A 25,450-nucleotide genomic window follows, 5' to 3' on the forward strand; every position below is an offset into this window, starting at 1 on the left:
ATTCTGTAAAGTGCAAGAAATCCTCAGTAAAGCGAAAACTACCCCATATAACAAGTTTAATTACAGCAGCTTTTGCATAGCAATACTTAGAGGAAGTTGGACACTTCAATTTCCTCAGGAAGAGGATTTAAGAGGATCTTACAATTCAGATTTCTTTTTGGCCATAAGTCTGCTTTCTTCAGGAATGGTTGCTGATGTCAAATCTCCACTAAGTGTATTTCTTGAACAGTGAACAGGTCTGTCTGGGTCTTCAAGGGGAATATCATTACAAGAGTCTGTATCTGAGTAGGTTCTTCAGCGTCGCTGGGAGAGTCAGTGAAGTGCAGACACTGGTTCTTTTATAGAGCAGCTGCTCCTTTCAGTTACCAATTTATTTATTTATTTTTTTGGTACCGGGGATCGAACTCGGGTCCTTGCACTTGTGCAGCAGGCGGCAAAACCACTGAGCTAAATCCCCGGCCCAGCTGCTCCTTTCTGAACTGCAAGAACCAGGGTAACTGACAGAACGTTTCATCATTTGAACAGGAGAAGGTGATACAGGAGAAACCAAAGGATCCAGATGGGGCAGTTGAAACATCTCAGGCTTAAACTTGGCATTTGCTATCTTCACACATTCCTCAAGCATTGTGATGAATGTATTACATGTGGCACTGACCAGGGAAGAGGCTTCATTCATGTTCTCTACACTAGGAGATGAATGACTCTCATCATGGTGAACACATTCCTGGATTATATGAACCTGTTGCATTAGGAGGTCAGAGTAGAGGCGAAGTTCAGACATTTTGGTTTTCAGAGATTCGCTGGTTTGACTTATTTTTCTTTTTTAGTCCTAGTATCAGTCAAACATGCTTTGGAGCTCCCCAGAGCAACCAGCCACCTCTGTCTTTCAGCTGCATTTATTGCTTTCATGTAGAAATGCTGCTCTCCTGGAATGATTAATTCCATTCTTGTGTTGTCTGCTGATGAACTTTAATTTCACAGACTGCCATCTTTATACTTCCTTTGCAAACATCATCTTGTGAATCATAGTAGGATAGGATTCCATTATCTAAAACAAACCAGCGAGGCCGCCAACCTATCAGATAGTTGGTCCACTTGTACAGAACCCCCTCCATACTTCAGAGCCCGGCGCTTCGCATCCTTCTGTCCCTGCGCCGGCGCGCGGAAGGGGTCACGGTGGGCGCGGGACCTGGGCCTTCCCTCCCGGCGCGCCCGGCCCCAAGCTGCCCTCAGCCCGCGCCGCCCAAGTTTGTTTTTTTTTTTTTGGTACTGGGGATCGAACTTGGGAGCTTGCACTTGTGAGGCAGGCACTGGAACCACTGAGCTAAATCCCCAGCCCCTGTCTTCAAGTATTTTATCTTCCATTAAGTTTAATATTTTTGTTTTAATGTTTAGGTCTTTGATCCACTTTGATTTTAATTTAATATACAGTAAGTGATGTAGGTCCAATTTCAATCCTCTGCAAACAGTTTCCGAACCACTTGTTGAATAGGCTATCTTTCCTCCAATATATGCATTTTGACCCTTTGTCAAAGATCAAATAGTTGAATGTGTCTTGGGGTATTTCTATGTTTTCTATTTCATTGATCCATGTGTCTTTTTTTGTTACAGTACCATCCCATTTTTATCACTATTGCTTTGTAGTACGTTTGAAGTAAGGTTTTGCAAGGCCACCTGCTTTGCTGTCATTGCCCAAAATTGCTGTTGTTATTCTGGGTCTCTTCTGGTTCCATATAAATTTTAGGATTGTTTTCTCTAGTTCTATAAAATATGCTGTTGGTATTTTGATTGAGACTGCATTGAATCTGTATAACAGTTTTGGGAGTGTGGCCATCTTGATGATACTGATTCTGCTTGTCCGGGAGCAGGAAACATCTTTCCATTTTCTGATATCCTCATCAATCGCCTTTTTCAGAGTACTGTAGTTTTCTTTATAGAGGTCCTTCACTTTCTTGGTTGGGTTAATTCCTAGATATTTCATTTTTCTTGAAGTGACTATGAATGGTATCGTTTTCATAATTTCTTTTTCATCAAGTTCATTATTAGTATAAACAAATTCTAATGATTTTTTTATGTTGACCTTGAATCCCGCTATGTTGCTGAAGTTGGTTATTAATTCTAAGAGATTTTTGGTGGAGTTCCTTGGGTCTTCTGTGTAGAGTATTATGTCATATGATAATTTGATCTCTTTTCCTATATGTATCCCTTTTATTTCTTTCTCTTTCCTGATTGCTCTGGCTAATGTTTCAAGTACTGTATTGAATCGAAGTGGTGATAGTGAACATCGTTGTCCTCTTCTTGATCTTAGGGAGAATGCTTTTAGTTTTTCCCCACTTAATATGATGCTAGCTGTTGGTTTTTCATAAATAGCTTTTATCAAATTCAGGTATTATCTTTCTTTCCTGTTTTCTTCAGGGTTTTTAGTCATGAAAGTGTGTTTATCAAGATGATATTGGCGTCCATAAATGAATGTGGGAATACATCATCCCTTTCTGTTTCTTTGAAGAGCTTGAAGAGTATTGGTGATATAACATCCTTAAAGGTCTGCTGCCTGTCTCACAAGTACAAGGTCCCGAGTTAGATCTCCAGTACTGAAAAACAAAAACAAACAAAATAAAACATCCTTAAAGGTTTTGTAGAATTCAGCAGTGAATCCATCAGGTCCTAGGCTTTTTTGAGTTGGTAGATTCTTTATTACTGTGTTAATTTCATTGGTTATTAGTGGGTTGTTAAGCATATTTATGTCTTCTTGTGTTAGTTTTGGTAATTTGTATGAGTCCAAGAATCTGTACAATTTGCTAAATTGTTGGAATATTATTTTTCAAAGTAGTAACTATCTTCTGGATTTTGACAATGTCTGTTGTGATTTCATTCTTTGGGGTTTTTTTTTTGAGACAGCATCTTGCTATGTATTTCAGGCTGGCCTTGAACTTACTGTGTAGCCCAGGCTGGCCTCGAACTCTTGGTGATCCTCCTGCCTCAGCCTCCTGAGTGCTGGGATTATGAGTTTTGCCACCACACCTGGCTAGCTTTTTTGTTTCTAATTGCATCGATGTCTTTTCTCTCTTTCTTTTGGTAAGTCTGGCCATGGACTTATTTTATTTAGTCTTTCAAAGAATCAGCTCTTTGATTCATTTTTTTTTGCACTGTTTTTTTTAGTCTAAATTTCATTGATTTCCAATCTCATCTTTATAATTTCCCTCCTTAATTTCAGTTTGGAGTTGGCTTGTTGTTTGGCAGGTATCTTAACATTTCTCATAAGATTATTTGGGCTTGCTCTGTTTTCCTAATGTAATTATTAATTGTGATGATGTCTTAGAACTTAATTGATTGTGATGATGTTTTAGAACAGCTTTCATAGTGTCCCAGAGGTTTGGGTGAGTTGTACAGTCATTATTGTAAACTTGCAGAAATTTAAAAATTTCTTCTTTGATTTCTTCTGTGATCCATTGGTTGTTTAGGTGTATGTTATTAATTTTCCAGAAGCTTTTACCTTTTCCAAAGTTTTTTCTGTCCTTGATTTTTATTTTCCTTGCTGAGTGGTCTGATGGTATGCATGGGGTAATTTCAATTCTTTTTTATTTACTTAAGCAGGCTTTGTGGACTAGGATGTGATCTGTTTTGAAAAAAGTACCATGTGCTACAGAAAAGAATGTATACTCTGTTGTAGAGGAGGGGGATACTCAGTACTCTGTAAATACCTATTCAGTCCATATGTTTAAGGGTGTGGTTCAACTGTTTTGTTTTTTTTTTTTTGGTAACAGGGATCGAACTCAGGACCTTGCACTTGTGAGGCAGGCATGGCCCCACTGAGCTAAATTCCCAGCATATCTTCCTTTTTCTTTGCATATGTTAATATTTCACATATGCTTCTACATGTTTGGATTTGCATTAGTCTATAAATCACATTCAAGTCAGCATCAAACACTACTTAATAAAAGTTGTTTGAATACTGTAATGATACTTATTAGGTTGTCGACTCTAGTCATTTATTATATGCCCTAAAATGTACATCAAGATTAGACATTTTTCTTTAGTAAATAGCATGATCAGATATTAAATACTAAAATTTTATCAATAGCTTGTCTGAGCAGTTATAATGTATACTATTTGTATGTTATCTTTGGTTCCAGTTTTTCAATGATCTGTTTTCTAGAACTATGATGACAGTTTTGACTTAGAAGTGCTTTCTAGGGCCGGGGATATAGCTCAGTGGTGCCATGCTTGCCTGGCAGGTGCAAGATCCTGAGTTTGATTCCCGGTACTGGAAAAAAAAATGAAGTGCTTTCTGATAGAACACACTTCACTAGAGAAATAGGGATTAAAATAGAAATTATAATTTACTATGGGAAACAAGCATGTAACATATGTATTCAGCAGAAAAGTTTTTGCTATACCTCTTTATATGATGTAAAATTTGATACATTTGTATTGGAGAAAAGACAACTCTATCCTTACAACAGCACAGCAGCAAAAAATAAGTATGTGTGCAAAAACTGCATATAAATAAAACAGATAGGAGCCATGTCACCCACTTCTTTTGGGAGAGGAATACATTCATAAACCATGTGATACTCTGTTGTTGTTTTTTTTTTTTGTACTGGGGATCGAACTTGGGACCTTGCACTTGTGAGGCAGGCAACGGAACCACTGAGCTAAATCCCTGGCCCCATGATACTGTTTCTTTATGCTCATATTAGTATCTGAAAAGATGCAGTCCAATCTTTTATCTTCAAATATCTTTACAAATGATTTCCTAAACATCTGAATTTCTTCCCAGATGTCTTCGTCCAGTAAGGTAGCAGCTCAGTGATACTGCAAAGGGACTACCAGGCAGTGCCCCTCAGAAAAAGATTGGAAGTTTGGTAAACATAAATAAACCTTAGTACCTATTGCAACAATAAGGTGCTTGGGAAATTGAGAGCTGTCAAAAAATACACACATTTTTCCATTTGTTCAACAAGACGCTGGTGCTCAGCAATAGCCTTTTTCCTTTGTTTCTTTTCCTCTTCACCAAGACGTTGTCTCTCAGCTGCTTTGGATACAAACATGTCAACCAGAGTATAAAGTCTCTGTTTTTCCCATAAATTTAGATGCCATTCTCATAAACAGTTTGTTTTGATTTTCTGCTATTACCATCTTTTCTTTTTTGACTAAATCATTTAGGCTTAGATGATCATCATCATGAAAGTATCTGTCTTTCTTTCTCTTCATGGGTAGAAACCCTGTGTCTCTTCCTACTTCCTGCTTTTGATTCCAGAGGTTTTGGTGTGTTCACAGGCCACACTCTTCTCGACTCATCTGTTCTGACAAGGATCACTTGTTGCTGGTCTGCATTCTCCTCTGCTCCTGTTGTTTTTGATGATATTTGTGTTACAGTTTCTTTTAACTTAATAGCCTTTTCAAATTCAGCTTTAAGTTGGTCATCCAGTTTCATATTTCCCATCATCCCTGCCTTAATAATCTTGGCTCCCAACTTGTTCTTCTCATCAACACTCAGGACATGGATAACCCTCAATAAAATTATTTGTCCCTTTTGTCACTAAGAGCCAATTACTGAGTCACAGGAGAATCTTCCAACAAGTTCTACATTCACCATGCCTAAAATCTAATGGTGGATTCTGCACCTAATGTAGACTTTATGTCCTGCCAATGTTCTCTCATGGGCAGATCAGCTCTCATTCTCAGGCTGTAATTTTTCTTCCATATCTCCTGGAATGCATTGATAGTCAATGTTGCTACTGGTTTCTAGTGGTTCTTTTTTTTTTTTTGGTACTGGGGCTCCAACTCAGGATCTTGAGCTTGCAAAGCAGGCTCAGTGCCACTGAGCTAAATCCCCGGCTCTCTAATGGTTCTTTACGTCTCCTCTCCCATTAGATCGACTCCATAATGTTAAACTTCATTGTTTTCCATGGGTTTTCAGAAACCCACACTGCAAAGCTACTAATGTTGGTGAACTAGATGGTTCAAAATTTCTAGGCTTACTATGAAATGACAGTTCATCATCATTAGAGGGTCTTAAGAATTTAGGTCTCAAATTTTCCAGAGAAGCAAACTCCTGATTTTGTCTTGAGTTGAATTCTCTTCTCCATGATTCTAAAAACCCATATTTTAAAAAATCTTTTTCATTTTCACTAAATTTATCTTTATTGCTGTGGTTTGCAATCTCTATGGTATCATACCTATCTCTTAAACAGTTATTATATTTTACTAAGTCTAATTTTCTACTTAACTATTTTGTGCTTAATCAGAATATGTTGGCTTTCTCCACTGTTCTCATCTAGAATCTTCATTTTTGGATGCAGTTTTCTCAGCTTCTTCTAATTTTGACTGAAATATTTCCATTGACTCATATCTTTCAGCTGCAATGTCCTCAAATTTTCTATTTTGTTTTCTACCTTGTTCCTTCATTCTTTGGTAACATTTCCTTAGCCAGCTTAATTCACTATCCTCTATTCCCGAGGTGATGAACAATCAGCTGATTCATTTTTTTTTACATTTCTGTTTCTTGCTCTGTTTTTCTTCTTTCTTTATTGTTTTGAATATTTGTCTTTCTTCTTTTTCTTCAGAGAATGTTCCTTCAAGAACTGTTCGAGTCATCATATCAGATAGGATCCATGTATACTCACTTTGAAGTCATTGAAGTTCTTTCTGCCTTTCTTCTTTTACAAAATTGGCTTTGTAAAAGCAACACTTCTGCCCTGGCAATTTGTATCTGTTTCTTACACCCATTCATACTCTTCACACTTTTCTATTTGATCTTTTAAGTTCAGCAGTTTTTGTTTTATGAACAGAGATGCTCCAGTATTCTGTGCATATGTATTTAAAAGTGTTACCTCTTCTTGTTGGATTGTTCCCGCAGCTAGTATGTACTGTCTTTCTTTGTCTCTTCTTCTTCTTCCTCTTCCCCTCCCCCTCCCCTTCCTCCTCCTCCTCCTCCTCCTTCTTCTTCTTTCTTTGTACTGGGGATCGAACTTGGGACCTTGTGCTTGCAAGGCAAGCAGCTGAACCACTGAGCTAAATCCCTGGCCTTTCTTTGTCTCTTCTGATCAGTTTTAGCTTGAAGTTTATGATGTCTGATATTAAACTTGCTACCCCTGCTTGTTTTCGGGGTCTTGGTGCATGTAATATTGTTTTCCATCCTTTAATTTTTAATCTACCAATATCTTTTTGGATTGGATGAGTTTCTTGAATGCAACAAACTCTTAGATTCTGTTTTTTGATCCAGTCTGCCAATCTGTGTCTTCTAATTGGAAAGTTAAGGCCATTAAAGTTGAGATATTGCTGAGATGTGTTGATTATTTACTATCATTGCCTTCTTTTTTTTTTTAAGAGTAGGAAAAATTTATTGAGAGAAAAAAAGCTTCTGTCTAAGAGAGACAGAGGGGACCTGGAAAGTGGGTTGTCCCTATCATTGCCTTCTTTATCTGTTGGTGAGTCCTTTGTGTTTCTTTTCCTGACATTTTTTGTTGTTGTTGTTTATCCATTAACCTTACTTGGAGTTTTTCATTTCTTCTGTGTTCTTAGCTGTTTCATTGTTTCTGTCAAGAATATTCTGAAGTATTTTCTGAAGTGCTGGTTTAGCATTCATATTATCCTTTGAGCTGGTCTTTTTCATGAAAATACCTTATTTTTCCATCTATTTTGAAGGATAGCTATGCTGGATAAGTTAATCTGAGTAGAAAGTTATTTGTTTTTAGGGCTTGAAATACTTAGCTCTGAGCTCTTCTGGGCTCTAGGTTTTGTGTTGAGAACTCTGCTGTGATTCTAATTGGTTTACCTTTTTATGTGCTTTTTTGTTCTTCTCTGACTGCTTTTAAAATTCTGGGGTTTTTTTGCTGGATATCTGGTAATTTAATAAGGATGTGCTTTGGTGAACTTCTTTTTTGTCTTATTTGCTTGGTGTTCTGTAAGCATCACTTGCTTGTATTTTAAACTCTTATATTTGGGAAATTTTCTTCTATGATTTCTGTAAACATGTTAGTGAATTCATCTGTGTTATCTTATAGTTTTTCTCTAACTCCAATTAGATTGGTCTCCTTATTGTCATCAAGTAGCTGCTGGATATTCTTTTCTTTTTCTTTTTTTTTCCCCCATTAAGTTTATTGGTACATTTTCGGTATAAAATACAGTTACATTCATCATTGGGATCTTGTACCATTACATGAATTTCTTGGTTCTTATTTTTTTTTCCCCTTCCCTTGCCCTCCCTTCACCCCCTCCACCCTTCCCTCTTTGTAAAGACCTTGTTTCCATTTTTTTTCCTCTTCTCATATTTTTTCCTTTCCCTTTTTTCCCTTCCCCTAACCCTCCCAATTCCCCTGCTCTTTTAGACCTTTTCTTCCTGTTACACAATATCAGTTATACATTTTTAAAATTACAATATTAAGATCTAGGAGACATTACCGCAGATTTTACAGAATTTAAAAGGATATAGAAAGCATATTACAAAACTCTGTTTTGAAATAAATTTGACAACTTCTAAGAAGTACCTTGGAAGACAAATTAATGAAACTAACTCTGGAGGAAATATAAAATTTGAATAGCACCTATTAAAGAAAGTATATTCCTAGCTTAAAAACCTACCCATATGAGAACAGCAGGCTTATAAACATTTTAACTGATAAGTTATATCAAACAATTAAAGCAGAAAAAAGAAGGAACACTTCTCCCCTCATTTTAGGAACTCAACATTGTGCTAATCCTAAAACTGGATAAAGATAATAGAAGAAAAAGTATGAACATAGATAGAAATTTAACAAAACAAACTATTGGAAGTCAGATCTGGCAGTATGTAGAAAGTGGTTTTGTTATAGGGATGCCAGTGTTGGTTCAGCATTGGAAGATCCACCCCCAAAAGTCATCATTTAAACAGAGGAAAGGAAAAAGCCATATGATCCTGTCACTAGTTGGAGAAAAAGTATTGGACTAAATTCTACAGCTGTTCATGGTAAAAGCTATCAGGAGACTAGAAGTAGAACAGAAACTTCTCAACAGATTAAAGACATGTACTCCATACTTCCAGTGAGAACGCCTTATATAAATGGAGAAGATACAATGCTTTCTCCTTAAGGTGGGGAACAAGGGCAGATATGCTTACTCTTTATCTGTCCATTAAACTTTGAAACCTAGGCCCCACCAAAATAGTCTGGCAATAAAATGACACAACTAGGATAGGATGGGCACGGCAGAAGCAAAATCTTTATATGTAGATGAAATGATCATCTACAGAGAAAATACTAAGAAATCTCTAGGAGCCCCTAGAACTTGTACTTGAATTTAGCAGGATTAGAAAACACAAGGTATATATAAAAATTCAGGTTTATGTATACTTGCTATAAATGAAGAATTGGATATTGAAATATAAAAGTTATGTAGGAGTACAAAGGACCTAGAAAAGTTAAAAACAAAAACAAAAACAAAAACAGTGTTGGAAGACATTTAGTACCTAATTTTAAGACTTCTTCTAAAACTACAGTCATCAAGGCAGTGTTGGTGTAAGGAAAGACATATAGATCATTTGAATAAAACAAAGAATCTAGAAATAGAACCACACATATATGGTCCACTGAGTTTTGAAAGATTATTTAACATTAGCATTTTATAGAATATAAACTCAATTCAAGAGCTGAGGAAGAGATAGTGTTTTCAGCAAATGGCACTAGAACACCTGGTATCCATATATAAAAAATTAACCTCAACCCTTTTATTCCCATACATGAAAATAACTTGAAGGGATCTATGAACCTAAATATGAAAGCCTAAAAGTATAAAACTTTAAGAAATTATAAGGGAAAACATTTATGAATTCAGGGTAGGCAAGAACTACCTAGGATACAAAAAACATGGTGTATAAAAGAAAAAAATTGATAAATGAGATTCCATCAAAATTTAGAACTTTAAATGACATCATTAAAATGAAAAGTAGTCCTTAAACAGACCATATTTATAATGCATATAACCTGTGAACAGAATATATAAAGAATTCTTAGAGCTCATTAATAGACAACCCAATTAAAATGTAGACATAAGAAGATGATAAATAGCCAGTATAGCACAAGGAATGATGTGCAGCTCTAGAATGAGAAAAATACTAATCAGTACAATAATAAGATTGAATTATACACTCATTAGGGAGATGAAGTCAAAAGTTTTAAAAGCCTTGTCATGACTTTTTCTTTTTGTTGGATTCTCCCCCTTTGTGTTTAATTTGTCATGCCCAATGGATTCATTCTGCTGGGTTTCCTGGGGTTGTGATCCTCATTGTCTTTTCCTAGGAAATATTGTCTAAAATTGTTTTGGAGTGCCAGTTTGGTATTCATGAAGTTCCTGAGGTACTCTTTATCATGAAAGTATCTTATTTCTCCATCCATTTTGAAAGATAGTTTTTCAGGGTACATCAATCTGGGTTGGAGGCTGTTTTCCTTTAGGGCTTGAAATACATCAGTCCAAGCTCTTCTTGCCTTGAGGGTTTGCATTGAGAAGTCTGCTGTGATTCTTCTGGGCTTTCCTTTGTATGTGATTTGTTTCTTTTCTCTCACTGCTTGTCGAATTTTGTTCTTCTGTTGGATTTCTGGAATCCTAACTATTATATGCCTATGTGTAGATTTTTTTTGATTAAGGCTAGCTGGAGTCCTATATGCCTCACTTATCTGTATGTCAAGTTCTTTTCCCCTCCTTGGGAAGTTTTCTGCCATCACTTCTGTGAAGAGTTTTTTTATGTCATCTGCACTCTCTCCTCTTTCTTCATTGACTCCAATCAGTCTTATGTTATTCTTCTTTGCATCGTCTAGCAGGTGCTGGATTGATTTCTCATGTTCCCTTACAATTTTAAAGCAATTTTTCTTTTCCTGGTCACTAATTGCAATCTTATCTTCTATATGTGAAATTCTATCCTCACATTGGTTCATCCTGCTGCACAGACTTTCAATGGAGTTTTTAATCTCTTTGGAATCTGTTTGTATCTGTTTTATGGATTCCATTTGTTTCCTATGTTGGGATTCCATCATGTTCCTCAGATCCTCTATATTTTTTATCTGTGTCTTCTCTAGATTTATTAATCATGTCTGGCACCATGAGCAAAATCTTTGCTGTTATCTGATTAATTATTTCTGATTTCATTTTTCCCAGATCCTCTTTTGTTGCCAGTTCAGAGAGTCCAGGTGGTTGAGTATCAGATTGTTCCATCTCCTTTCCCTTTGGGGTTGCTGTAGGTGATCTGGAAGTCTGTTTTTGAGGCTTGTTTATGTTTTTTCTCATTTCCACGGGGTGGGGGGTGCTTCTGTTGCCCACGCGGCTCACTTTCTCTGCCCTAGGAACTTGGGATGGTGGCGGGGGAGCTTCCTTCTGGGTTCTGGGACCGGCTGAGCTTCTCTGCCTTAGGAGCTTGGGATGGGGGTGGGGGATCTTCCTTCCAGGTGCTGGTACAGGCTGAGATTCTTTGCCCTAGGAGCCTGGGATGGCAGCGGGGGAGCTTCCTTCCCGGTGCTGGGACCTGCTGAGTTTCTCTGCCCTAGGAGCCTGGGATGGAGGCGGGGAGCTTCCTTCTGGGTGCTGGGACAGGCTCACCTTGGATATTCTTTTCTTGTTCTCGTATTTTCTTTGTGGCTTCTTTGAGTATTTCATTGTAATTCATTATTTGTGCACAATTTTAAATACTCTGTCTTCACATTGGTCATTTCTACAATTTATGATTTCTATACCGTTTTTTTAAAAATTTTAGGTATTTCCGCCTGACATCTTTTTGAAGATTCTATACCCTTGTTGAATCTGTCATTCAAGTTTTGAACTGTTTTGGTTAGCTCATCTAGTTTTTTTACCAGTTTCTCCCAAATTTACATTGGACATATTGAATGAAATTGCTGTGAACTTTAGGTTCATTTCCTCTTTGAACTCGTCTAGATTCTGCATCTCTTCTATATAGTTTTTGTAGAGTTCCCCTACCTAGTATTTGTTTTCCTCTCCCTTTATGACCGCCTTGCTCTTCCTTTTGAGAGTTGGGAGACCTCAGTGGTCTTCTGTCCCCTTGCTTCCCCATGGCCCTATGTCTGTCTGCCTGCCTTCCTGTCTGTCTGTCTTTCTATCTATCTAATTTTTAATATATCTATCCCCTTTATTTTCCCTTCCTTTTTTGGGGGTACTGTGGGTTGAGATCTAGTAAAGTGAGGCGAGCTTGTGGTTTATATGAAAGTTTTTAGTAAGATGTTGCCTCCTCTTGAAGTCTTTTCTGCTTTATATATCCAGTGGTAGTTTTTACCCTTTCTGGTATTTACTTTAAGTGCTTTGGTCTCTGTCCATATGTTTTACAGAGAGAATTACTTCTGGTTATAACAGCTTCAAATTTTCAGATATGTCCTCTAGACTTAGCTAGCTCTTGTCCTTTGGGTATGTCCCAGTATCCTACCACCTTGTTTTGTTAGGGATGAAAGGTTGCAGCCTGTTTGGTCTAGTACCCAGTTCTTTGGTAATGGACTGTAATAATGTTTATGAGCCCCTGACAATTTGGATATTGGCATGCACAGGATACCAGTTCATTGCAATAAAGAGTATCAAGCACAAACTAGATAATGACAAACTCTAATAATTAACACTGTACCACTTTTAATCATAGAAACAAGATCTATAGTTATAGAACCAACTCTAATACAAACCAAGTATTTATATGCAATAAATATTTATTCAACAGAACAATTTTACCTCCTTTCAAAATGGAACAGTATTCAGCTATAGTAAGATATAGTTAACTACCTACAGATTTGTAAAGGTAAATAGTGTGGCTATGGGAGCACGAAGAAAAAAAATAGGTTATGAAAAATTATATAATGGAAGATGGAAGGAAGGTGGTAAAATTGATGTACAAGGTCCTTTTAAGGAGTAAAGGAAAATTAGTAGCATTAGATAATAGTAACAGAAAAAATCAACTAGGATAAGGATTAATAGAAGGGAATGAAGAGTAAACCATAGGGAAGGAGAATAAGAAGAAATACTCAGGAAACAGGTTGAAAGAGTGAGAAAAGAAGAGAGACAGAGAAAAAAGGGAAGATCTATTCAAACAAATAAAACAGTTATATTTAAAAAAGGATAATAAGAAAGTAGGTAATACAACTGCAAACTCCACCTATAGTACAATAATAATAATAATAATAATAATAATAATAATAAATACCAGTAGAGGAGAAAAAGAAGAAAATTGAATTAGGGGAGAAGAGAAAAAAAAAGCAAAAGCAAAAAAATTCCTACATATTTCCAGAGGAGCATTTTCTTCCAGAGCCTGCAGTCTTTAATCTTAAACATCACATTCCTCTTTGCTCCTCTTTATAGTTTGTAGGTTTGTGTGGAGATGTCTCAGCTCCATATTTCCCTGTCTCTAAATCACTGTGGCAACTGTCCAAGCTGTCACACCAGCCCAGGAAATGTGTGGAGCATTAGATTTTGAGGCTCCTGACATGGGTTCCTGCTGGTTGGAGGCCACCACTGGGTGCCTGATATATATTTTGGTGTCCGTGGGACCAGTTCCAAACACCAGGTGGAGGCTCATGTCACCTCAGAGTGCCCAGAGCAGATGCCAGTGCTCCCAAAACTGATGTGGGGAGATTTCGGTAGGCCCCTTGAGGGCACAGGACACTAGATGATGTCTCACAGATGTCCAGAGCACCAAGAAAAACAGGCAGACCCTTAACCCTTGCTGCTAACCAGGCAGAAAAGTGGCCCATTGTGCCAGGCAGGGACTATGGTCAGGATTCTGGCAAAACTGCAGGGTGAAGACTGCTTTGCCCAGAGTGGGGCCAGTGTGCCTGGTGCTGAACAGACGCTGCCACAATCCATGTGCACTGGGCAGAGACTCATGCGTGATTGGAGGTCCCCGTGGAGACTCAGGCTGCCCAGGACTGGTACTGGGTGTCAGATAAGAGTCTTTGGCAGGTGAAGGATTAGAGCAGGTCAGTGAGAGCTGGGTGTAGACTCAAGTGAGCCCAGGTTGCCCTGTATGTCTCAACCTTGGACCAGAGTTAGCTCTGTGTGCCAGATGAATGTCCCAGTTGGCGTGGGATAAACTTCAGGCTACTGATAGTGGCTTGGGTGTGCCCAGGGCCCAATATTGAAGACCCCTGACACAAGCAGCAACAGCTTGTTTATCTTCTCATAATCTGAGATTGGGGTGGTGGGGAGGGAGCCCCTCATGCCACTGATTACTTGCTCCTGGTATGTGCTGGCAAAAATGCTCCAGGGCTGCAGGCTCCTCAGTGTTTGGAGAGAAGACAGTGGGATGAAGGGACTCGTATACCCCCAAGTCTATCCTGTGAGGCTAGACTCTGCCACATTCCTTGGATCCCACCAGCTATTTAAAAAATTCTCAAAGTGGCTGTTCCTATAGTGTACAAGGGCAGAGGCCCTTTGGGGGAGCCTTTTTTGGGCTACTTTCTCTCTTCTTAACTCCTATACATGTTTTGTCTACAAGTCTCTTCTTTCAAATTGATTTTTTGTATCAGGGTGTATATCCCTCCCCTTCGTCCAATTACCTGTGTTTTATGCTCTTCTCTGAGTCTCTCAGACATGGCTCCTTCTCTGTTCAGCCATGTTGGATCTCTGTCTCCAAAATGTTTTAAGTCTCTTTGTTTAAAATAGAATTTAAATAAAGTAGGTACATTATTGCTTTTTAAAAAATTAATTATACTTATCATTATTATTTTTTAGCCATGCTAGTGATTAAACCTATGGCCTTGAGTGTGCTAGGCATGTGTTCTATCACTGAGCTACATTTCCAGCCCTAATTTTATATTTTTGATTGACATGTAATATTTGTACATATTTATAAGTTACAGTGTGATATTTTAATTTGTATATATCTTGTTATTGTGTAGTTTATGTCCTTTTAATCTAGAATAGCTTCCCCATATAGCTGACTTGTTGAAGCAACATTCATCAGTTGCTCTGTAGAGTATCTCACAATCTGAATTTGTCTCTTTTCTTCCTTGCAATGTCATTTAACTTATTCCATAACTCCTGTGTTACTTGTAAATTGGCAGTTAGAGCTAAAGGCTTGATTAACTTTCACTCATTTATATTTGTCAGTTTTATACTCATAAAATTGTTTAGGCAAATTTACACAATAAATATATTGTTTAGTTAAATAAAAGACCCATAACATTATCTTTTTTTTTTTTTTCCCAGTACCGGGGATCAAACTCAGGACCTTGTGCTTGCCAGGCAGGCGCGGTGACACTGAACTACATCCCCGGTCCTTTTTTTCATTTTTCTTTTGACAGTATCTTTTAAAGTGTTAAATTTTCATTCAATGATTTCTTAACAAATATTTGAAGTGCCTACTTTGTGCCAAATACTTTATTGTTTACCAACAGTGAGCAAGACCAACCTAGTAGTTCTTAACTTAAATGTTGATCCTAGTTTCCATTGGTAGTAATTATGGAGCCACAAGCTTGACATGAACTTAAAAGCTTGTGTGGAAATGTCAGGATGAAAGGCATATTGTCATGATGCTTTTTATGTTAACTTGTATTCAGTGAAGAACAAGTGGACGTGGAGCTTGTACAACGTGGAGATATCATTAAAGTGGTTCCAGGAGGAAAATTTCCAGTGGATGGTCGTGTTATTGAAGGACATTCTTCGGTAGATGAGTCCCTCATCACAGGTATGTTCTTTCAGAGGATCATTACATAAAAGTGAAATGAATCCAAAGTATTAATGAAAAATAGAAACTAAAGCTAAAGAGCTTTTTCTAGAAATGATGAGTAAATTATAATCAAAGAGAATATTTTTTAAAAATTTCTTTTAAAGACTAATAAATAAATTTCTTCATATTTACGTTATGATTTTAGTTATGCTTTTGAAGACTCTTTTCAGTGATGATTGTTAATTATTAGAATATATAATCACAGGATATTTTCTCAGTCTCAAATTTTCTTGGGCAAATATCTATTCTGTCTTCCTGTCCGAAAGACAAGTCCAGGCTAAACTGGGCTAGAATTACAGATTTGCTACATCAGGGTCTACTTTAAGAAGGTAGATCTGGGGTATTTGATAACTAAGGCTAATTTGGAGCAGAATTCAAATAATACCTTTCTTTCCTCAACTCTCTGGATAGTCCCAGAAGAGATGCAGTTTATGAACCATATAGGAATAATGTAGGACTCTGTGTTTCTCAATGGGGTGCTACTGCCAGTCTGGATGGGAAAACTTGTGGTTCTGGGGGACTGTCTTGTATAGTATAGTGCAATGTATTGTCCCTGCTCTTGGCTCACTAAGTTGTAGTAGCAACACCTTGTGCCCTCTCACCTGTCATTATTACAAAGAGAAACTACCTAGCACATTTCAAATGCTCCTTGAGAACAAGTTGAGAACCAGTGACCTAGAACAGGATGAACTCTAAAAGTATCTGTCAAAAAGAACCAACATATTAGGTTTTTCCAGTTTAAAATGTGCCTACCTGGGCTTGGCTTAGAAGTGATGTAAGGAAAAAGGGAACATGACTTTCACTTAGACATTCGTCCAGATTCGTTTTCATAAAGTGAAAATCTCTTCCTGAAAAAGAATTGCTTGACAATTAACAAATAACAGTACGTTTAAATATAGTGATCATTTATTCTCCTTAAATCTGACTTTACTTTTCCTATAGGGGAGGCAATGCCAGTGGCTAAAAAACCTGGCAGCACAGTAATCGCTGGTTCCATTAACCAGAATGGATCCATACTTATCCGTGCAACCCATGTTGGAGCAGATACAACCCTTTCTCAAATTGTCAGACTAGTGGAGGAGGCACAAACATCAAAGGTAACAACTCCCTAGGAGAAACAGAAAAGTATTTTTCTTAAAGGCTTCTCAGTATAAACCTTAATATAATTTTTATATTTTCATTTGATCTTTCTTGCATTAATATGAAGTTTATTAAATAAAATATTTGTCACCTGACTACCAAATATACTTTGTATTCAGTATCAGAAATGGAGACTGAGATAATGATAATAATTATTATTGTTTTAAATTCTAGGCTCCTATCCAGCAGTTTGCTGACAAACTCAGTGGCTACTTTGTTCCTTTTATCGTCTTTGTTTCTATTGCTACCCTCTTGGTATGGATTATAATTGGATTTCTGAATTTTGAAATTGTGGAAACTTACTTTCCCGTAAGTGACTTGAAGCAACTCTTTACTATATACAAAATAGTCTCTGAATCTTTTGCAGAAGTGATTGAGTGCAAATAGCTTTAAAAATTATTGAAAATTTCGAATAACTTTAAAAATCACCCAAACATAGGCTGGGGTGTAGTTTAGTGGTAGAATGCTTGCCTACCATGCTTGATCCCCTGGGTTCAATCTCCAGCACCCAAAAACAAAAAACAAACAACAGCAACAACAAACACACTACTGGTACAGTAATACCTTCTTCTGTTCAGGAAAGTGCAAAATATGTTCAGGAAAGTGCGAAATATGTTCCAAGAACTTAGTGGATAGCTGAAACTATGATTAGCACTGCACACAATATATGGTATATTTTTTCCTATACATATACAAAATTAATGCCTTTTCCATCTTAACTAAGCACTTGCTGTACACTGTGGCATTCATTAGCTGTCCTTTCTCTCTCTCTTTTTCTTTCTTTCTTTCTTTTCTCTTTCTCTCTCTTTCCTTCCCTCCCTCTCTCTCTCTCTTTCTTTCTTTCTCTCTCCTTTCTTTCTTTCTCTCCTTTCTTTCTTTCTCTTTCTTTCTCTCTCCTTTCTTTCTTTCTTTCTTTCTCTCTCTCTCTCTCTCTCTCTCTCTCTCTCTCTCTCTCTCTCTCTCTCTCTCTCTCTCTCCTCCTCCCTTCCTCCCCCCCTCTCTTTTTCTTTCTTTCTTTTTTTCGTTCTCCTTTTATAGTTCAGACTGGCCTTGAAATCATTATGTAGCCTGGGCTAGCCATTAATTTGAGGCATAATTCTTCTGCCTCAGCCTCTCAAGTACTGGGATTACAGGCATACACCACCATACCTGGCTGTGGCAGTAGCTTTTACAGTTTTGTTTTTGTTTTTGTTACTGGGAATTGAACTAAGGGCCTCGCACGTGCCAGGCCAGCACTGTGCCACTGAGCTATATTCCCGGCCCCGTAGCTTTTACAGTTTGAGGTGTGACAGCAAAACTAGCATGGATTTCTTTTTTCTTCCTTCACAGTTTCACAAATTAGGTATATAAACTTTAATTACCTATCTTCAGTTTTCTTACATGTAAAATACGGATAACAATACCTAAGTTATAGGATTGGAATTAGCACAGGTGAAAGCATACAAGGTATGTGAAAATATACATATATGATGTATATAAAAGCATAAGCCTAGGTATTTATGAAAATTCCTTCCAACTTTGTTTCTATATAGATCTCTTACTCTTAAATGAATATTTAAGTATTTGAAAATTTAGTAAGAACCTAGCACTCTAAATCTATTACTACTAAGAAAGTATTTTTTTTCTTTCTGTGGCACTGGGGATTAAACCCGGGACTTTCACACTGAGCTACACCCCAGCCCTTTATTTATTTGTTCATTTATTTATTTATTCATTCATTCATTCATTATATATTTACACATGATCTCTAAGTTACTCAGTTTCCCAGCCTGGAATCAAACTTGGATCCCTCCTGTCTTGGCCTCAGAGTGCTGAGATTACAGACATGTACCACCATGCTTTTTTTTTAGACAGTGTCTCACAATCTTCTGGGCTGCTTTTAAATTCACTGTGTATCCCAGGCAAGCCTCAAACTTGTGAACCTTCTGCCTTAAGTCTCCTGAGTGGTGGGATTACATTTATGTACCATCACGCCTATGTTATTATTTTTTAATAATGCCATGCTATATTTTCACATTCTTTGTTCCTCCAGTTAAAATGTAAGTAAAATTATAACTATGCACCTATTCCATGTTATGATCATTAGTATAATATAAAAAGTTTCTTTAAATGATTCATCTTTCTTAAGTACACATTGAACAATAAGATAATGGGGTGTGTATTCTTTAGGAACTTTTTTTGAAGTTAGGAGAATTTTTATTGGAAATAAGGAGAATGGCTCCTGGATTTCTAGAAAAGGTCTGGAGTGGGCCACATGGCCACTCAATCCAGAGCTAAATATATATATATGCAGAGCACAGGAAACACTGCTATATGGAAGATATAAAAAGGGAGCTCCAGGCACTATACTGATCCCTCCTGGTGGTCTCCAGCTATACCTGTAGCTTATCACTTTTATAGGTCAGTGAGGCTAAAAAGCCACAGTAGCAGCTATTAAAAGAAAAACAAACCAACCAAACAAAAACCTCAGCAAGAGTCTTTTCATTTCTTAGTTGAAAAAGTCCTTCAGTACCACAGAGATCTCAATTTTCTTACGGCCGAAACTAGAGGGACTTATATACTAATAAATAAAATGTCTTTAGATAAATAACTAACATCAGATAAAAGAAGACCTTAAAACAATAAAAAGAGGGGCAACCCACTTTCTGGGTCCCCTTCTGTCATTCTTGGAAGCTGTCTTTCCCTCAATAAATATTTCCTACTTTTAAAAAAAATTAAAAGAAAACATTAGACTTACAGATAAACCTCCATGAGCATGCAGGTCTAGGAGCCAGCTGGTTACAATCCCTACTCTAATCCCTTAAAAACAGTGTCTGGACTTGGCTCCTTTCTCCCAATCTGTCTTTTCATTCTGGTTCTTGTGTTTGGGCCATGGATTTTTACCTTGTTGGTAAAATTTTTTCTTCTCACCTAAAGGATGTCAAACTCCAAATGGTCATGCAGATAGAACCAACAATAAATTTGCCAGACTCCTTTTACCAGGGTCCACTTAATCAGGAACTTTTCTCATGAGTTCAGTGGGTTTTAGATTTTGCCTAAAACTGCTAATCATACTTTCCTGCATAAGCAAACACTCACTGTCACTAGGAACTCAGCAGATGTGCTCAGTTCACGTTATTATATCTGAAAGAATTTTGTTGAAATATAATTAAACTTCCTTGGCGTGTGAGGTGATTTTTTTCAATGTCTTTAAAGAATAGTGTGAAAGGCAGATTTATGCTGTTAGTGTACAGATAATCAAAATTCTCTTTGCTCAGAGATGAAATTGAGAATTATGCTCCATATTTAAAGATATTCCTGGAAGTTTCTAATAAAAATACTTATTCTCTATATGGGACAAAGGAAAAAAAGTGGAGTTTTGTGTTCCTTCCACTCACCTCATAGTTTATCAAAAATGAAATCTTGACTTTAGGGCTATGGGCTATCACTTGTTTACTAGTTATATCACAATTTCTTATATTCATAAAAGAAAAAAATGTTTTCTTAGTAGTAGCTAAGACATATATGTTGGTAACCACTGTGTTTTTCTGAAAATAAGACCTAACTGGAAAATAAACTTCGGCTATAATTAATAGCTAGTCATTACCATGGTAATGGGCATGTCATGCATCTCACTATTATCTTGTTCAATGACTACTCTGTAATAGCAGGGAAAGCAAGGATAGGTTGATTGGAGCTGGCATGTTTTATCTTTAGTTAGGTCTTAGTTTTTGGGAAACATGGTGGGTAGAATTTGTGACTTTAACATTGTGATTTTACTTAAATAGAGTTAATGTTTGTTTCTTTTGTTTGTATATCTGTAATCAATAACCTTATGCCTTTTTTTAATGCCTTCTTCTAAAGGGTTACAATAGAAGTATTTCCCGAACAGAAGCGATAATACGCTTTGCTTTTCAAGCATCTATCACAGTTCTATGTATTGCATGTCCCTGTTCACTGGGACTGGCCACCCCAACTGCTGTCATGGTGGGTACAGGAGTAGGTGCTCAAAATGGCATACTTATCAAAGGTGGAGAGCCGTTAGAGATGGCTCATAAGGTAAGACAGTTTCCAGAACTAAAAATTGCCCCATCCACACTTGCAATAGCACCCCTATTGAGGAACACAGATCCCTAAGTTATTTCCACATGATTCATAAGCAGAGCCTCTTCTGGGACTGTCCTGAGGGTTAAGGTAGGAAAGATGTTATTTTGGTTCTGCTCTAAATTGGCTTTGATCTCTTACTCCTGATAAGGAAAATCTGGAGCTTTTTCCCAGCTCAGACTAGACCAGTATTTAGGAAAGGAAGACAGACTAGGTATTTGCCTGGGAAAATTTGCTGAATTGTAGCAGACTTCTAAGGCATTTATATATGACTCCATGTGTAGGTTCTTCAGTAAGAACTAGTGGCTGCAATTACAGGACAGTTTCTTTGCCCTTGTTGCCATCAGCTGGCAGTTTGCAGCTATGTTTTCAGGAATATAATCATCCCTGATCTCTTTCATTGTAGTATTTCTGGGGTTTTTTGGCACTGGGGATGGAACTCTGGACCTTGCGCTTGCGAGGCAGGCAGCGGCACCACTGAGCTAAATCCCTGGCCCTCATTGTAGGATTTCTATAACAATCTCAGCTAAATCTACTTGTCTTCGACTAAAATCACATACCTAGTAGTATGTTCTTATTATGAGGATATAAAGTATATACAGGTGCATATGGTAAACATAGAACATAGCTTACAACAAATCTACAACTCACCTAGCCTTTGAATATAGGCTTGTGATTTTTATACAAATTTTAAAATTTTGATGTAATTTCAAACATAAAAGTTGCAAGACTAGTATAGAAAACTCCTGTTCTTTACTGCAGTGGTGGGGCACCTTTCCTAAGAACAAGAACACTCCCTCATGTCACCCCAGTACAGTGATCAAAATCAAGAAATTAATATAATACTGTTACCTATAGCCCGTGTTCCAGTTTTCTTAGTTGTCCTTTATGGCTATTTTGCTCTCTTCCAGAATCATGTTTTGTATTTAATATTCATATCTCTTTCATCTCTATTCCAAGTTTATGGTGAGGTGAATGTATTCTTTAATTCCATGTGGTTTCCTATGTGGTTGAGTTTCCCACAAATTGTTCCTTGAATTGTTTCTTCTCAGCCCAAGCTTCTAACCAAGATCCAATCAAGCCAGAACAAGCCAGATGATCATATCTGATACTCATTTCAACTTAATTACTTACTCTCTCTCCCTCTCTCCCTCCCTCCCTCTTTCCCTCTCTCCCTCTCTCCCTCTCTCCCTCTCTCCCTCTCTCCCTCTCTCCCTCTCTCCCTCCCTCCCTCCCTCCTTACTTGGAATCAAACTCTGGGCCTCACGCTTGCCAGGCAGCCACTGCACTGCTGAGCTACATCCCCAGCCCTTACTTTTTCTCTTTTAAACATCAACCTACTGCTCAAATTTCCCCAGTGGATCTATAATATATCAGTATTGAAAGCCTTTGCATTTTCCTGGATGTACTAGAGACATCTCTTAATTACATATTAATGGTCAACCTCTACCCATTAGCTCTATTTGTTTAGCATGCATTCACAGACATTTAGAGGATTGAGCATTTGAACATTTGCGGGGGGAGAGTATTACTTACAACTAGAGTATTTCTTTTCTTATTCTTCCTTTTTTTTTTCTCCCAAAGATAAATCAGTTTATGAAGTCAAATCAAGTCAAAGGCTAGTTTATTAAGAAACAAAATAGTACTATAATCTGTCAAAATAAAACTTTTTCTCATTTCTGGAAAGGTAATGTTAAGGATTATCAAGTCATATAGATAAATTATATTTTAAAATTTTCTTACAGGTAAAAGTAGTGGTATTTGATAAGACTGGAACCATTACCCATGGAACCCCAGTAGTGAGTCAAGTAAAGGTTCTAGTGGAGAGTAACAGGATATCACGCAATAAGATCCTGGCCATTGTGGGAACTGCTGAAAGTAACAGTGAACACCCTCTAGGAGCAGCTGTAACCAAATACTGCAAACAGGTACAATTTTCCCTTTTATATTAAAGTAGCCATCTCCTGTAAGAATTGTCCTGACCAAATCTAGATAGGCATTTTACTATAACTTACGTATATTGTTGGTATGAGGCTAGCAAGACTTGTATTTTCTCATTTAATTATATGTATCTTAGTTTCTTCACACAGACAAGTAGAAGAATGAACACAGAAATTAACTATAATCCAATTATACGAATAACCTTTGTTGACATGAAAAATTAGGGCTGGGGATGTAACACAGTGGTAGAGAACTTGGCTAGAACACAAGGCCCTGGGTTTCCCAGCACTGGAAAAAAAAAAGAATACATATTTATGATAGGGAAATTCAGACAGTTTGGAGAATTACACAATGAAAAGTGAAAATCTCATTCCCTGACCTCTTCCATAATTCTTCTCTCGAAATTAAAAAATTGTTAACTTACTAGACTTTTTTAATGACAACTTTATTATTGAGATATGATTTCTATAAAGTTCATCTATTAAAAGTACATGGTACAATAACTTTTGGTACATTCACAAAGGTGTACATCTTTTAACTGTTTGAATTTTAAGAAATGGAGTTTTTTTTAAATTAATTTCTTTTATTGGTACATTGTAGGTATACAACACAATTACATTTCTCATTGGGAATTGTACCTTTACATAATGCGTCTTGGTTCTTATTTTTTCCCCATTCCTAGCCCTCCCTTCACCCCCTCCACCCTTCCCTATTTACAAGGACTTTATTTCCATTTTTTCCATTTCTCATCATTTTTCCTTTCCCTTCTTTCCTTTCCCCTGCCCCTCCCACTATCCCTACCCCTTTGGACCTTTTCTTCCTATTTTACATTATCGATTGTTCATTCTAATCATTGGTACATTTTAGGTATACAGTATAATGACATTCATCATTGGAAATTTGCACCTTTACATAGTCTCTCTTGGTTCTTATTTTTCACCCTTGCCCAGCCCTCCCTTCAATGCCTCCATTTCTCCCTATTTACAAAGATTTTGTTCCTATTTTTCCATTTTCTCATATTAATCCCATTCCCTTCTATCCTTTCCCCTAGCCCTCCCACTTCCTTCCCCCATGCCCCTTTTCTTCCTATTTCACATTACCTATTATACATTTTAGTCCTTATTTACACTTTCAGTTTCTCACATCAGAGAAACTATTTGGTATTTATATATGTGTGTCCTATTTATTTCACTTAAGAGTATCACCTCAATGTGCATCCACTTAGCTATAAATGTCTCTAATTTCTCATTTTTTATGGCTGAGTAGTACTCCCTTTTATTAAAAAACCACATTTCCTTTATCCAGTCTCCAGTTGATGGGCATATGGCCTGTTTCCAAGTTTTAGCTATCACAAACTGTGCTGCTATGACCATGGGTGCACATATATCACTGTGGTATGATTCTTTTAATTCTTTGGGGAAGATCCCCAGCAGTGGAATAGTGGGGTCAAATGGGACTTCCAGTCCTAGTTCTTTGAGGTACTCCATACTGATTTCCACAGTGGTTGCACCAGTCTACACTCCCACCAGCAGTGGAGCAAAGTTCCTCTTTCCCCACAGGCCTGCCAGCATTTGTTATTGGTTGATTTCATGATAGCAGCCATTCTTTCTGGAGGTGGAATCTCAGCATTGTTTTCATTTGCATCTCTCGAATGACCAGTGATGTTGAACATTTTTTCATGTATTTCTTTGCTATTTCTACTTCTTTGTCTGAGAAATGTCTGTTCATTTCAGATGCCCATTTTCGGATTGGGTCTTTAAATTTGGGAGGTCTGATCTTTTTAAGTTCTTTATAGATTTGAGATAGTAGACCTTTGTCTGAGGAAGAGCAGGTGAAGATTTTTTCCCACATTGTGGGTGGTCTCTTCACACTGCTGATGGTTTCTCTTGCTGTGCAGAAGCTTTTTAATAAGAAGATATCCCACTTGTTGATTGTTTGTGCTAGTTCACGGGCAACTGAGGTTTTGTTCATAAAATCATTTCCTACACCGATGTCTTCAAGGGTTCTACCTAACCTCTGTTCCAACTGGTTCAGAGTTTCTATTTTAATATTTAGATCTTTAATCCATTTTGATTTTAGTTTAGTGCCTGGTGAGAGATATAGGTCTAGTTTTAATCTTTGGCAAGTTGAAGCCCAATTTTTCCAGCACCATTTATTAAAGAGGCTATCTTTCCTCCAGTGAGGGTGTTTGGCTCCTTTATCAAAGATGAGATGGCTGAGTGTGTCTGGCGTTGCTTCTGCATCTTCTTATCTGTTCCACTGGTCCTCAGGTCTGTTTCTTTGCCAGTACCGTGCTGTTTTTATCACAGTAGCTTTGTAGTAGAGTTGCAGGTTGGGGATTGTGATAGCTCGTGCGTGCCATGTCTCTGTTACCTAGAATTGCTTTTGCTATTCTGGGTCTCTTCTTGTTCCAAATGAATTTTTGGATTGTTTTCTCAAGGTACATGAAGTATGCTGCTGGGATCTCAATTGGAATTGCATTAAACCTATATAGCAGTTTTGGAAGTATGGCCATTTTCACTATATTAATCCTTCCTACCCAGGAGCAGGGGATGTCTATGCATTTTCTGATATCATCTTCAATCTGTCTTTTCAGAG

At 37.3% G+C, this 25,450-nt stretch overlaps 1 protein-coding gene and 3 pseudogenes across 2 annotated transcripts in view; 1 reads left to right on the forward strand and 3 right to left on the reverse strand.

The window, feature by feature from the left end:
- Positions 1-25,450, forward strand: part of Atp7a (ATPase copper transporting alpha) — a 228,203-nt gene that overhangs the window by 177,436 nt on the left and 25,317 nt on the right. For both annotated transcript variants that reach the window (XM_087196603.1, XM_004867484.4), the window contains exons 13-17: positions 15,519-15,646; positions 16,631-16,785; positions 17,003-17,137; positions 20,672-20,866; positions 22,657-22,839. In XM_087196603.1, coding sequence (XP_087052729.1) covers positions 15,519-15,646; positions 16,631-16,785; positions 17,003-17,137; positions 20,672-20,866; positions 22,657-22,839 — 796 coding nt within the window. The remainder of the gene's footprint in view (positions 1-15,518; positions 15,647-16,630; positions 16,786-17,002; positions 17,138-20,671; positions 20,867-22,656; positions 22,840-25,450) is intronic.
- Positions 115-1,122, reverse strand: LOC106007914 (pleckstrin homology domain-containing family A member 3-like; annotated as a pseudogene).
- LOC147822468 (CWF19-like protein 2 pseudogene) lies at positions 4,334-5,874 on the reverse strand (annotated as a pseudogene).
- Positions 5,900-6,471, reverse strand: LOC147822469 (CWF19-like protein 2 pseudogene; annotated as a pseudogene).

Source organism: Heterocephalus glaber, unplaced genomic scaffold (assembly GCF_053883595.1).
Source record: "Heterocephalus glaber isolate CG9 unplaced genomic scaffold, H.glaber_assembly_v1.0 deba00001613, whole genome shotgun sequence".
NCBI classification, from domain to species: domain Eukaryota; kingdom Metazoa; phylum Chordata; class Mammalia; order Rodentia; family Bathyergidae; genus Heterocephalus; species Heterocephalus glaber.